This window comes from Dipodomys merriami, unplaced genomic scaffold (genome assembly GCF_024711535.1).
Source record: "Dipodomys merriami isolate MVZ:Mamm:240054 unplaced genomic scaffold, mDipMer1.0.p SCAF_30, whole genome shotgun sequence".
NCBI lineage: Eukaryota > Metazoa > Chordata > Mammalia > Rodentia > Heteromyidae > Dipodomys > Dipodomys merriami.
Genome location: NW_027204493.1, coordinates 7,053,321 through 7,068,915, shown reverse-complemented (window position 1 = coordinate 7,068,915; position 15,595 = coordinate 7,053,321). Strand labels below are relative to the sequence as shown.

The 15,595-nt window shown below is 46.0% G+C and overlaps 1 protein-coding gene across 1 annotated transcript; it reads right to left on the bottom strand.

The window, feature by feature from the left end:
* Positions 1-2,035: 2,035 nt before the first annotated feature.
* Positions 2,036-13,973, bottom strand: Ptger4 (prostaglandin E receptor 4). Its single transcript, XM_070041089.1, has 3 exons — positions 13,473-13,973; positions 12,014-12,951; positions 2,036-3,948 (listed from the first exon to the last, which is right to left on the bottom strand). The coding sequence occupies exons 2-3, from the start codon at positions 12,890-12,892 to the stop codon at positions 3,343-3,345; spliced, it is 1,485 nt and encodes a 494-aa protein (XP_069897190.1). The 5' UTR covers positions 12,893-12,951; positions 13,473-13,973; the 3' UTR covers positions 2,036-3,342.
* Positions 13,974-15,595: the final 1,622 nt, after the last annotated feature.

The window sequence follows — 15,595 nt, the reverse complement described above, 5'->3', positions numbered from 1 at the left end:
TTTGTGCAAGATTTAATAAAAAACAAAAATAGGAATGGTACTAATACTTTTTTTTTTTGGTCAGTTGTGGGGCTTGAACTCTGGGCCTGGGCGCTGTCCCTCAGCTCTTCAGCTCAAGGCAAACACTCTACCACCTGAGCTACAGCGCCACTTCTGGTTTTCTGGTGGTTTATTGGAGATAGGAGTCTCACGATCTCTCCTGCCTGGGCTGGCTTTGAACCGCGATCCTCAGATCTTAGCCTCCTGAGTAGCTAGGATTACAGGCGTGAGCCACCAGCGCCCGGCTACTAATACATTTTGAAGGATATGTTTATTTTTTTAATCAGTCATGGGGCTTGAACTCAGGGCCTGGGCACTTTCCCTGGAATCTTTGCTCAAGGCTAGTGCCCAATCACTTTGAGGCACAGTGTCACTTCCAGTTTTCTGGTGGTTAATTGGAAATAAGAGTCTCAAAGCCCTGCCTGGCTTTGAACCGTGACCCTCAGATCTCATTCTCCTGAGTAGTTAGGATTACAGGCGTGAGCCTGCATCCAGTGGGTATGTACTTTAACGCAGTGGTGGAAGCTGTCCAGCCTGTGAGCTGTATAAGGCCCACAGACAGACATTTGGTACATGACAGGACAGGTATGCATGCTTATTGTCGGTGTGTCTTGTCTGCCTGGACTGTATTTGTATGTTTTGTATGACCCATGAGTGGTGTTACAAATATTCATATAGCTTTGGCAGAATAAGGATCCATAGTCTTGCAAGGATAAATTTCATAACAGGAATATTCTGGTAAAGAAAAATGATTAAGCTAAATTAGTGTTCTGAACAGAGAATCTGAAATACAGGTAAGATTTTTTGGGTGTTCATAGAGCTTACTCATGAGGCTTCCATTTTTCTCTTCCAGGAATGTAGTGATGGCTGCATGTATATTCATGTATATGTAAGTCTAGGTGTAGTTCCTGTTGCTTATGTTCCTGGAGGCAAAACAAAATCCTATTCACACCTCATTCTCCAAAAATATTGCTATTTTAGGAGTCACCAAAAATGGTGGAAAAAGATCTTCTAGAAGTTTAAGCTTCATGTTACTTTCCTGAACTTTCCCTTCCTTAGCAAAAAATCACAGTGCCAGTAGGTCTATGAAGATGCCAATCCTGCTTGTCTGATATCATTCCAAAATATCTAGCTAGGCATGATGGTTCACACCTGTAAGCAGCTCTTAGGAGGTAGAGGCAAGAGAATCATGAGTTTTAGTCCAGCCTGACCTATAACATACATAGCATGACCCTAGCTCAAAAAACTCATGTATGTATATGTACATGTGTGTCTATATGTGCATATATATATATATATATATATATATATATATGAATCTTTTCAAAGGTCTTTAAAACCTGCAAATAATTTCTAGGAATTATTGCTAGTTGAGTATGTCCTAATACTGGAAGGTTTAGTCTCATCCAGGAGCTTTTTTGAAAATGAAGGTATCCCAGACCCATCCAATCATTAATGATATACTTGTACAATCTCAACACTTGATAGGCAAAGCAGGAGAATCCCAAGTTTGATTTCAGCCATAGCAAGTTTGAATGTAGTCCAGCACCTGTTTTCATACACTTTGTGGATAACTCATGCAGGCTATCCTTCAAATGGTTATTTCTAAATAACATTCTCCAGTAAGTTCATCCAATGTTTTCTTCTGTTCCTGCAATTTACTAATAATTTAAAATTATTCCAGAATAAAAATTAAAATTCAAACGATATTGAAGATGACTTCAAACAAAGCCATACAAGTTTTTCAAAACTGAGGACAGGGGGCTGGGAAGTTGGCTCAGTGGAAGAGCGCTTGCCTTGCATGCCTGAGGCCCTGGGTTCGATTCCTCAGCACCACATAAGAAAAAAAGAAAAAAGCCAGAAGTGGCTCTGTGGCTCAAGTGGTAGTGCTAGCCTTGAGCTGAAGAGCTGAGGGACAGCGCCCAGGCCCAGAGTTCAGGCCCCACAACCGGACCCCCCCCAAAAAAAAGAGTAAGCAAAACTGAGGACAGAGAACTCAGATTGAATGCATTTATTTATTGTCATCTCCAAAATAATTTCAATTGTTACAACTGCTTCTTAACATCATCATTACCAGGCTCAAAACTGTATCACAACCAAGCAATTCACAAAAACACTTTAAGGAACAAAACATGCTTACTATTCTTTGAGAAAAGTTCTCCAAATATCTGTGCAGCTTACTGGGTGTCACCCCAAACAGTGAGGTGACCCAGAAGAGTACAAGTGCTGAACCTTATGTTGATCAACCCTTCTGACACATAAGTGCTGTGAATCTAACCACACCCACGCTCCTCCCACATCTCAAAGGTTTTTGTAGGACAACTTGTCTTCCTCTGACATTTCAAAGGATGTTCTAGGTCATTCCTCAGGCACATAAGACTATGCACACTGTCAGGGGGAGAAAAACCTGCCTAGACTTTTTAGTTTTTGTATTATACACTTCAATTATGGGGAAGCTACAAAAGGGTTGAAAAAATTTACATTATATTTTATAAAGTACCAATTAGCGGAGACTAACACTGAAAATATTTACCAGGGCATTAAGTTCTGAAATCACAATTCTCTAGATAAATAAAGGGAACGACACTAAAATCTTTTTTTAAAAGCTATTCTACATAGCATCGAAATAATTACAGTTTAGACTACAATTCTCACATATTAAACAATATCTTTTATTTTTTCAGTAATACCAAACTCTTAGAAACATCTATTTTATAGATATTCATTTCACCAAATCTTCCACAAATTCCTCGGTTGTGTATGGAGAAAGAAAAAGAAAACAAAACCAACAACATTGGCAACTTCAGCTGGTTACGCTGACGAGAGGGGTGACCATCATTTAATTATACCTTGTATGAACAATAAACCTTCTCACGGAGAAGAACGTACTTTAAATACCTTAAACCATATTTACAATGATAAAAATTCACATTTCATGCGTTTAGTGAGACACTTCAATCAGCCACAGTCCATTGGCATAGAGCCCTCTGATGTGTGCCAACGAGAAGTTCTTGGTGTCATGAAAAAAAAAAAAAAAAAAAAGCATCCCTGGATGGCTCAGCCATCAAGTTGTGACCGCCCTCCCCGCGCGACGCAGGGTGACAGTCCCCACCGCCTTTGGACTCGTGTCCCTCAACGGGATGGTTGGGAAAGTGCTCGGGAGCCCGACCGTTCTCTAGTGTGCGCGCTGCAGGCGGAGCCCCTCTGAGCATGCTAAGTGCTTCCAGGGCGTGTCTATTGCACAGGATCTGTTTCAATCATTAGTCCCAGGACAGTGCTGCGCCCCGTCCCCCGCGCTCCTGACTAAATGCATTTCTCGGATAAGTTCAGTGCCTCGCTGGGAAAGGTGACCTGGAGGGCGCTGCCCTTCGGGGCGGGCGCCTCCCGGCCAGGCCCTCCGACCTCCTCCTCCGCCAGCAGGACGCCGCCCTCGCAGTCGGGGCCCTGGGAGGAGGAGTCCGAGGTCTCCGACATCCGCAAGGTCCTCAGCGACGCGCGGTCCCCGTGGGCCGGGCCCGCGCCGCCGGGCACGCCCGGCAGCAGGTTCTTGGCCCCGAGGACGCTCTCGCCCAAGTCGGGCAGGTACAGCAGCGTCTGGGACGTGCTGCTGAGCTCCTTCAGCTCGCGGGCCAGGAAGGAGCGCGAGTGGCTGGACAGCGCCGACGACGTCCTGCGGCTCTCGGAGCACGGCGGGCCCGGGGGGTGCCGGCGCGACCCGCCGCCCAGCCGGCAGAAGAGGCATTTGACCTTCTCGATGGCTTTGCTCAGCACTGTCTTCCGCAGCAGGATGTATATCCAGGGGTCCAGGATGGGGTTCACCGAGGCGATCCGGATGGCCTGCAGGTCTGGGTTTTTGCTGATGTCGCGCACCACCTCGGGCTGATACAGCTGGTTGATGAACACGCGCACCTGCGGAGTGAGTGACACGCCCGCGTTGAGACTGGATCGTTAAAACAACTTGGGAAGCGTGAAGGAACGTCTGGCAACCTCAACTACTGTCTTTGGTAAGTGACAAGAAAAATGCAGTTGACACAATCAGCCAATATATATATACACATGCATATAAATGTGTATACACCACATGCATATATGTGTATATATACATTCACACACATATACATATGCATACATATATGCTGTGTGTGTACACAGAATATGCTGTAAACTTTGCTTTTTTTTTTGGTCCTGGGGCTTGAACTCAGGGCTTGGGCACTGTCACTGAGTCTCTTTGTGTTCAAGGCTAGCATCCTGCCACTTAGGGCCACAGAGCCACTTCCGGTTTTTGAGTGGTTAATTGGAGATTAAGAATCTACCTGGGCTGGCTTCTAACTCCAGTCCTCAGATCTCAGCTTCCTGAGTAGCTAGGATTATTGGCATGAGCCACAGGTGCCTGGGTGCTGAAACTTTTGAACCAACATCAGAATTTCCTATCATCTAGAACTACTAGAACATAGTATGTGTATTTAATTTTGGCTTTCATAGTTTTTGTTTTCCCCCTGTAGAGTAATTATCTCAAGTCAACAATCATTCCTTTATCCCAAACTCTTCCCCCAGCCCCTTTTCTCCAGCTGCATTTCTTCTCGAAGATAATTTGACTTCAGCCACCAAACTGTACATTTTACCTGCATGTCTTCTCTCAGCACTGAATTTTGATGGGTAAGTGAGAATTGTTAAACTCAGAAGTAAGTAAGTAATACTCTGCAGCGAGTTCTATGTGCAGTCACAGAGGTATGAAATGATACATCACCTTCTGGAAGTCATTCATTGAAAAGAGCATGGGTTGGTGTAAACTTAAGAAAGTCTGACATTATATTCCTTAGCACAAAAGATGTGTCAATAAAATAACTCACACGTTGATTCTTACCCCTCACTCTATTTTACCTAGACTTTCTAACTACAATAGGATTACTTAAAGATGCAACCTGTAGTTTGTATAAAAGGTAGCTTTGAGATCATTGTCATTTGTCTTTAGTGATTGTTTTTGTTAATTATTTTAGGTATGAGAGAAGTAGGAAGGAAATCTTAGGGAAAATAAAAGAAAGAACAACTCACAACAGCATGGCTAGACCTTCAATCTGTAAATTAGAATCAAACATTTCTAACTTTAACAAGACTTCAGGACCTTATTGCTTTATCATAGAGTGTAATAACTAATGACTCATATGAATCACCAGGAAAGGATAGGAATATTCTAGAAAAACAGCAATTTAGATAAAAGACAGCAAAAATATTTTAAAGAAATAATTTTCATTAATCTGCAAAAGTCAATTTTTAAGAAGATTATTCCTGGGTGATGCTTGATCAATGAGCTAAGTATCTGTTTCTTCAATAACTGAAATTTAGATGGCAGTCAGATACAGGTCCACCAATAAATACTTCATTAAGACATTGTTGTTATTGTTTGATAATTTTTTTCTTTGTTTTGGAAACTTACTTGACTGCAAAGCTAAACCTAAACTTGGCATTAGAACCTAAGTTGAACAAATTATGATGGTGTTAGTGTCAGTTATTCTACTTAGAGTGATTATTCCTGTGTTGCTCCAGTTCTTCTGGAACTACTATACATTTTGTCATATCTTGTGATGTGTAACTGTAATTCTAGTACTCAAGAGGCAAAGGCAGCAGAACTGTGAGTTCAAGGCCAGCTTAGCCACACAGTGAGGCCTTGAACCAACCCCTCAACCCCCCCCACCTCAACCCCCTCCCACCCACACAACAAGAAATTCTGAAACATTTCTGGTTCTACAGACTTTTGGAAAGGAATCATGGCCCTTATAATTCTCATAATATAAAGTGGCCAAATGATTTATTTACTATCTTGGTCTTTGAAAAATGGGTAGGAATGAATTAGAATAAACAACTGTATATGATGCATTAAAAAAGGATTTTAGAATAAATGATAACAAAGACATATATGGTTTAAAACATATATGGTTTAAAACATATATGGTTTAAAAGAAACTTTAGACAAATGAGTAAAAACTGGGTTGGGACTATTTCTAGGTGGAGAAGTGCTTTAGCATACTTAAAACTGTAACAACAGTTAACAACACAAACAGTAACAACAAAGTAGTGACAACAAAACCTAGTAAAACCCAAGCATCTTGGTTTCTCCCTTCCAGAAGCTATACAAGGCCCTAAGAGATGGCTGGAAGATAAGACTTTTCTCAGATATGGTGCTGAGACTTGGGGTTTTGACCTTGTCAAGATCTCCCTCTGTTGGTGATAAAGTTTGGTCTCAGACCCAGGTTCTGGCATGAATTTGATGGTGCGTTTCGGTGGTCACTAGAATAGATTTCTGTTTAAGAATTATTTTTGAGAACTTGTCAAAATTATGAGGTCTAGAATTTTATTCACATCCCATATTATGCTCCAAAGGGCAAAAGGAATGATGAATTTAAATCTATTAGCATCAGGTTTTATGGCAGTTTGTGTGAACTAGAGATGTATGGCCTGGAGGTGGCAGTGTTGCTCCAGCTAGGAGTCCTTAGTATATTCCTCTCCCCTAGGATGCCCTTTCAACAGCCATTTCCAAGACTCAGACTGGAATCCTCACACTTTGCACCTGTAAGATTTTTTATTGTTTCTGGATAATTTTCTACACCAATGTCAAAGGAACCCTGGTTATTACTGAAGGGAAAGAATTTTCTGAACAGTTAAAATAGAATACAAGGTGTTATTTTATAAATTTCTGTGATTTTTATAAAAGTCACAGTTATTGCAAAAAGTTAATGGGTTTTTGTAAGTAAAGGTGATAAGAGCCAGGAAGGAATCACCTGTGCTCCCTACGCCCACAGTGGTAATTAATTCTGACCATTATAGAAGGGAATGAAAGAAAGCTGTAACAAAAATGCTGTAGATTAGCATTTCATGGAGGGAGTATCTTACAACACTGCAAAATACCACGATGGATCAATTCATTTGAATTAGTAAAGGGGAGTTTACAAGATAACAGAAGGATGAGTACACACCCTAAAATTCTAAATATAGGGAAAAACCTTGTCAAAATTGGTGAGATTGGAACTGGGGAGGTGGCTCAGTGGTAGAGTGCTTGCTTTGCATGCAGGAGGCCCTGTTCAATTCTCAGCACCACATAAGCAGAAAAAGCCAGAAGTGGTACTGTGGCTCAAGTGGTACAGCATTAGCCTTGAGCTGAGGGACAGCGCCCAGGCCCAGAGTTCAGGCCCTACGACTGAAAAAAAAATTGGTGGGACTACTTGAAAAGAATATTAGTGAGCTTTGCTTTGCACAGTATTCTCTGTGCAAAGAATGTTAAAAACAAAAACTAATAAAAGCATCATGCATTTTGTAATGCCTGAATAAATACAGCAAACTCTGTATTATTTACAAGGGTGACTTGATTTCCTCTCCCCAAAGGGAGAGGGACTCAGATGAGCTTTGAAATGAAAATATGCGCATCACTTCTTCAATTTCATATAGGAATTCTTGTCTAACAGCCTCTATATGTTACACAAATAAACAAGTTCAGGCAGCTTTCAGTTTTGGAAGAGTGGGCTACTAATTAAAAAAATAAACCCTCTGAGTCAGAGGGGAAAATATCCTAAAACATGCACGGAATATAAACACTACTACTTTCTTCCAGTTTGAAAGTGAGTCCTTATTTATTTATTTATTTATTTATTTTTTGGTAGTAGCTGCAGAAGTAAGCATGTGATTCCTTGTCAGTATTCTAAAATTCTTGACAATAACTAGAAGTTGAGGCTTAAGAAATCTGGAATAAAACTTGAGGAGGATTTGACAGATTTCCAAGAAGGTGAAATTCAGGAAAATTACAAGGGGAGATATAAGCTGTACAGGTAAACACCCAGTGTTCTAATCCAGCAAACCTCTGCTCAAATTCTGCCTGAGCTCTGCACACATTCTTTGGGTGCTTATTAGCAAAATTGCTGGAAGGGAACATATATATTCTCTCTAACAGCTTTTCTTGTAACCTACATAGGAAAACTTGACCACAGGGGAATATTCTAATAATTTAAAACTTCAGGTAAGGGATAGCTTTAAAGTATGGTTAGTGACATAGTACTAAAAATACAAGCTTGTAACCCTTCTGCACATCACCTTGACAATAAAATTAAAAAAAATAAAAACACAAGCTTCATGCTTACTTATGTTTGCATGGAACACTGATTGAAAAAATGAACGCTGAAATATTAATAAGGATTTCCTTCCTCCCTTCCTTCCTTCCTTCTTTTCTAAAACATTCACAATACTTCTGCAGCTAGATTTGTGCTTTTATGCTACCTCACTGCTCCAAGCACAGAAAGGAATTATCTGGGCATGCTCAGTTCTATCACCACTTTGTGGAGAGTCCAGAATTGACACAGCTGCTACTAGAAGTTCTTAGCACTACTTTTTTCTTCTTAAAGGATAATGGAAAATGTTCTGGGCTGGGTAAGTCACCTCATTTTTGTTCCTACTGGATCTCTAACTAGCCACATACTTGAAGGCAAGTTCCTTAAACTATTGGTAAATGTCTACAATGCAGATTTATTTGGTTTTTAAACCTACAACTTTGTAGTTAGTAGAAAATTCTAAATTCTAGAGGAAAATAAAACACTGGTCTATCTACTTCCTTTCTGGAGCTTTTCAAGATTCCAATGAGCTATCGGATGTGGAAATACCTTACTTTTATGTTACTCTGCAGTCTTTAAGGTACTACTATTTGGGCTAGAATTTCATATTATAACTAAAAACATTGCTTCAAGGAATTGTAATATTAAAAAACTTACTCAAATTAATAAAAAAAGTAATCAAACCCTTTGGATTCTTCTGTAGTTGTACCCAAACTTACTGCATGACTTTTAGCCACTGAAATGAGTTTCCCTCAGCTGACATTGATTCAATTATCTAATGGCCCCCACTTCCACCAAAGTACCTATGTACTGTTTTCATCTGCTTCTGTAAGCTTTTGCTTGTGATGTCTTTATAGGGATGAGTAGGTGATAGTAAGTAACTCAGTAAATACCCCCAGGAAGCTGTTTTCTTAAAGATTTAAAGTTTATGTGACCAAAGTAGAAGATAAAAGCAAATTAGCCATCCCACTTCTAAAAGAAAATAGTTCAGAAAAAGAAAAGAAACAAATTAGTAATAAACATAGCCTTGCCTTGACTGTGCATGGCAACAATGCTTTCTGAATCATAACACATAACAGTTCAGTCCAGAGGCCAAAGATCTGGTTATAATTCTCATGTTAGCAGTAGTATTGTAACTATAAAATTGCACACCAAAAATTAAACTGCAGTATTTAATAGCAGAGCTTTAAGAGACTGTCTTGCTCTGTTCCTAAAACATGCAATATCTTTTATTTATCTTAATCATATACTTGCATCTCTTCAGCTTCTGCTCTGTTTAAAAAAAATTCCGAGACCAGCTGCAAATAGAAAAGTGGGCCAAAATGACAAGAATCATCTTCCTCTTACATGTGGACATGTAATATTATTTATAGATCCTCTGCTCATTGCTTTCTTTCACTTCAGAGAATTTTGTAGGTTTAAACAATATTCCTTTTATTCATAATTGATTCCTCAACCTTTCTCAAATTTCCATTCCAATATCAGCTTGATGTATGAGGTATATATATATATATATATATATATGTATAATACAAATTAAATTTTACTTTTTATAATAAACTCAATATCAACTATCTTCAAGAGGCACTTAAAGAGCCTCTTTCTTGGGCAAAGTTCACAAAAACTTGACTGTGTTTCTATTGTTACTTGCTTTTCTTCTACATTGTGTCAAACTTTCTGAAATTCCAAGGAACCTATATTTGGGGGACTAGCAGCCCTTTAAAATCCTTTAAAATGATTGAAAGGTTCTGATTTCCCTCAAATGGGATCCATCCAATGGGGCCTGCGGTATTCAAAACAAGTACAACTGCTTTAAATCTGAGCTACTTCAGAAACTTTCAAAATGTGGGGAAGAGGGAAGCAAAGTTTTAAAAGCAAGCCAAGGAAGATGACAACTGTGAATAAGTTTCCCTTCTGATTCTTTCAGTAATTGCCGAATTGTGGGTGTGTAGGTAGGCAGGGTTATGCACCATTGCTTACCATTAATTTACATTTAAAGTGATTGTGAAATGAGATTTTAGTAATCCAAAGTAAAGGCTCAAAACTGAAGCCACTCCTATTTCTATGATTTTTTAAAAAATATCTCACAAAGTACAAGTGGTCAAATTGCAGTTTGAGATTACTTAAAGTTTAGCACATGTTACTAACATGCTTTCAGGGTATTTTTGTTCAGGAAAATGCCAACTGGCAAATGAGAAATATAATTGCAACCACTTATTACTACTGGATAGTCAAATAATGTTGGAGACTGTCACAAATGGCCTTCCAGCCAGGTCTACCACTTCAATCAACAGATGCTAAAGAATCCTCAGATGCAAAAGGAAAAACTTTCTTGGTGGCTGTGTGAGAACCAAAGCCTTTAGAAACTACGTGCATGTTGCTAGCCTCCTAGCCCTAAGTCCTCAGTACCTTCAAGTGAATGTTCTGGAAATAACACACATTCAGTTTGTCACTTTAGTGTTTGGCAAAACCTAAGACTCCCTCAAAATCTCATGCTGTTCTGCGTAACAAGATAAAGCAAATGACATTTATAGACAGTAAAATATATTTATGTGACTCGAGTGTGACTTAACTCTGCAAAGTGCATTGGGTTCTGGAAGGGCTTGAAGGCTCCTCTGGTTAATTATATTTACTTCTGTTTATACAAATTTGCAAGAAGCTACTGTAAGCTGGTGCTCTGCCATTGCTGAGTTCTTCCGTGTACCTTCACTTTCAGCAGAGATAGAATATTTTTTACATCAAAGATCCCTGGACAGTATTAATAAAAGAAAGAAAACAGTAATAGTCCATTACATTTATTGAGTTGGTACTTTATCAAATCCTCAGTTGGTAGTTTAAAATCCCCAGGAAGGTAGTGTTTTGAGAGACGAAAAAACTACAAAATAGTGGCTTTCAAGATAAATTCTAAGAAAAATTGCGTTCATTTGCCCATCTGTTTTGTGTGTGTGTGTGTGTGCGTGCACGCGTGCGTGAGTGTGCAATCTGATAATGCATAGGCAAAGTGGAAAAACTAGCAGGAGTTTGAACTTTTCTGCTCACAATATTTTAGCAAACTCAATGCCAATTTTAAAGAGGGTGTTACCCTTAAGATGAAATGAACTAAAACTCCAACAGTCGCTGAGTGAAGGCCCAACTGAGCAATGTTCTAGAAGCCATACACAGGTGGCAGGATTTCAGGATGTGAGATACAGGAGCAGGGTTTGGAGCTGGATAAACTTTAGACCCTGCAAACCACAGGACTCTGACTCGGCAATAAATAAGAACTATCCCTCCACCTCAGTTTCTCTATGAACATAGGGAACTTTCCTTGGGGTTGCTGAGAATTCAAATTTCATACCCCATGCACATCAGCCTGTCCAGAAAGGACCCTCAAGAAACCCTTGGTTCCTGGTATGTCGAAAGACCAAGGAACCCTGGGTGTCGGCCACACTCCACACAGGAATGGTCATTTGCGTGCATTAAGATGTCCTCCCAGGCCTGTCACCAGGAGGACTGGGAACGCAGCGCAGCAGCTTCGGGTGGCTTGCCCTCAGCCGCGACTCCCTTCCTCTGGGGCAGTGAAGGAGTCGGACTAGACTGAAAAGCACCCGATCTCTCTTCTAGCTCTACAGAGCGACAGAATGCAAGACGCACCCCCAGAACCCGACAGAGCCACCCCTCTGCCATCTCCACGGAGATGGGCCCCCCTGACGCCGAGCAGCCTCTGCGCGGTTCCCCTCCGCCCCTCACCCAGCGAGCCCGGGAGCTCCGAGAAGATGAAAGGCCAGCAGGGACGGTCCCCGAGAGTATGGAACCCACACACGGGGTGGGGGGCGGAGGGGGCGTGTGGAGTAGGTCTCCCCCCTCCCTTCCTCCCTCCCCGCCTCCCCCAGGACACTCACCACCAGCGGGATGGAGCAGATGAGCACCACCAGGGAGGTGGCGATGAGCAGGATGACCATCTGGATCTCCGCGCCGGCGATGCGACGGAAGCTCCGACGGCGTCGGAAGTCGCTGACGCGCGGCGGGGCGGGGGACGCGGCCGGGTTGCCCCGACAGGCCGCCGAGACGGCGGCGGCGGCCGCGTGGTGCTGCTGCGGCTCGGTGCCCAGCGAGGTGCGGCGCATGAACTGGCGGTGCATGCGGAGCAGCGCGCCGCACACCAGCACGTTGCACAGCACGGTGGCCAGGATGAGGAAGGAGCTGAAACCCGCGTACATGTAGGAGAAGGCGGCGTAGGCCGTCACGTTGGAGGTCCAGTCGATGAAGCACCAGGTGCCCGGGTACTGGCGCTGGGAGTGGCCCAGGCCCATGTTGGGCAGCGCGCAGAAGAGCACGTTGGACACATAGACGGCGAAGAGCGTGAGGCCGGCCAGCCGCTTGTCCACGTAGTGGCTGTAGAAGTAGGCGTGGTTGATGGCCAGGTAGCGCTCGATGCTCATGGCGCAAATGATGCTGAGGCCCGACAGGCCGAAGAAGAGGAGGATGAAGGTGCTGTAGTCGCACAGCGGCTGCTCCCCGGGCCACTGGCCTTTCATGTAGGTGGCGATGGTCACCGGGCTCACGAGCAGCGTGCCCAGCAGGTCGGTGACCGCCAGGCCGCACACCAGAGTGTAAAAGGTCGTCTCCTTCTGCTCCTTGCGTGACTTGCACAGGACCACGATGGCCACCAGGTTCCCCACCACCCCGAAGATGAACATCACCGCGGGGATGGTCACCGGGCTGTTGAGCCGCTCGGCCGCGGACGGGGAGGCGGACGTGTTGCCCCCGGCCGTGGACATGACGGCGGGCGGCGGCGTGGGGGCGACCCGGGCGTGTGCGGGGCGAGTTCGGTCTGGGGCTGGTGAGGGGGGAGGAGGGAGAAGCCGTGAGCAGAAACGACCACCGTCAAGGGGTCGGAGTCCTGGCTGGGCAGCACTCCCACGGGGGAGAGGAGACCCGGGGAGCTAGGGCACCCGACGCTCGGATCCGCAGCCAGATCCCCCCCCCCCCGGCTCCTTTCTCAGCCAGCAGCACCCCTGGGCGGACATGAATATGTATCAGCCGATCACTGCCGTTCCCGCCTCGGCCACCCAGCGCAACTCCCTCCAGCGCCCAAGCATCTCGGGGTGGTGGTGGTGGGGGACGTGGGGCGGGGAGCGGCGGGGATGATCTTCCCGACAGACTCGTTCTCAAGCGATGGACGAGCGTCGGGTCCCCCGTGGGCGCGCCCGACCCCCACGCTGTCTACCCTCCCCTTCCCCCCCCCCGTGGCTTCCCAGCCATCTCACCGGGAGCGCGCTGCGCCCCGGGGGGACCCCCCACCGCGTTCAGCCCTCCTCCAGCCCGCCTTCTGCCCCCCACCTCCAGCCCCTCGCTCACCGAGGACCTCGCCAAGCCTTCGGCCCGCCCCGAGCCGGCTTTCAGGAACTGCCAAGGGAGGCTCCGGGACTGCGGTGAGCTTCAAAGAACGCCAAGAGCCAAGCCGGACGTCGGGGGGGATCACACCAGACGGGGCTGGGGTTTCTTCTTTGATCTGCGTCCCCCCTCCCTTCCTCTCTCTTCTGCGGTGAGTGTCAGCCTGGGCGCCGAGCGAGCCCGCAGAGGCGGTGCACCGCCCCCCGCCCGCCCGCCCTCCCCGGGCAGCGTCCAGGTGTGCGGCCGCGCGAGCAGGTGGCGCGCAGCGTCGGTCCTCGGCCTGGCCGCCCTCCTCCGCCCGGCGGCGGGCGAGCACGGACGGCTACCGCAGCTGGCGGCTGGCGCGGAGGCCGTTCGCGGGGCCCCGGGGTCGGCTCGGTGTGCGATCGGCCTGGGGCTCGGACCTGGGGCTGTTCATCTTCCTCGCGTGCGGCGGGGTTTCGTAGCTGGGGTTCCGGCGGCTCCGCTTGGCAGCGTCTGTACAAACTTTTCTCCCCCGCACAAGTTTCCCCTGGTGGGGGCGGAGTCGGGCTTGAGCGGCCCGGATTCCCATTGGCTGACGGGGAACGGGGCGGAGCGCGCGTCCTCCCCACCCCCCCCCGTCCTCCCGCAGAGAGCCGGGCGGAGTCGGGGGGCGGGGGAGGCGGGATGGGAACCGCGCGGCTGGGGGCCTCTCGGGTGGGGGGGGTGGGGGGGAGAATCTCCCAGGCTCAAGAGCCGGGATGGAGGAGACCCCCGTGCTGCGTGGGGGAGTTGGCTTGCACTGGTTCCCCTCGCCTGGTTTTCTCCTCCATTCTGCGGCTCCCAGGGGGTACTTTCTACCCACCGTTGGCAACATCTAGGGTGGGACCCTACCCTGGCAGGTGTGCGCGAGTGTGTGTGCGCGAGCGCGCGTGTGTGTGCGCGTGTGCGTGTGTGTGTGCGCGTGTGCGCGCGTGTGTGTGTGTGTGCGCGTGTGCGCGTGTGTGTGTGCGCGCGTGTGTGTGCGCGTATGCGCGCGAGCGCGCGCAATAGCGCTCCGAGTCTACGTAGGTGGACGTGGTGGGTGGACGGGTGGGTAGGGACCAGGCTGGGGCGGGGAAACCATGAGGAACCCAACCTTTCAGGCTGAAAGGAGCTCTTGGCAGTCCCCAGCCCGCACTCTGCAGGGCACTTCAGCAGGAAAGTACTTGATGAAGGGAAGGCTGGGCCGGACGCCACCTCTCCTGCTCCCCCGGGCCCCCGGCCCCCGCGGGTGGGACGCTTTTCTCCCCACCTGTGGAGAACCTGGTTCTCCCTGTGTCGAACAGCTCCAAGCTGGAAGCTTAGCAGACGGAGCCGAGTCTGCCTGGAGCCTGGGATCGTCGTGGTGTGGGCCAGCTTCAGCATTGCCTCCTGGTTAACCAGGGAAAGCCCTGAGGGGGAAAAGTTTCCCTGCTATTCACCGTTCCCTTCTTTGACTTTATTTTCTTAAAAAAACACACACACACAACTATCACTACAATTAAGTGAGATTGTGAATTCGCAATGTGTAGTTGAAAACCACTTCACCTATGTTTTAAAATACACGCACACACAAACATACACACAAGACTGGGTGGGCTTTCACATAACTTACATTCCTAGAAAATAAATATTTTCCATCTGTAGCACACACGCATTTAGCATCTCTCAGCTAAGTAGGTAGCTTGATCCCTGTAAGTGATAAACAGGCACCCGTTCCCTACATTTATTTCATGAGAGAACAAACCTGTTTACAGTTCATCTGCTTTTTCAGATAACATGTGAGAAATGACTGAAATAAAAAGGACATTCTGGATTTCACCAAATTTCAGGTGGAATTGGCTATCTTGTCTTAAGATGAAGACACCCTGAGGGTGTGTTGCTGTAGCAAGGTTCCTTGGTGTACACTGCGTGTGTATGTGTGTACACCGTGTATGTACATGCATGTGCCTGCATGAAATCAAGGCCTCCAGCTCCTGTTAAACTTTTTCACTCAAGGCTGGTGCTCTACCACTTGAACCATCCTTCTGCCTCTGGCTTTTAGCTTGTTGATTGGATATGACTCTCAAAGACTTTTTTGTCCTGGCTGGTTTGGAACTGTGATC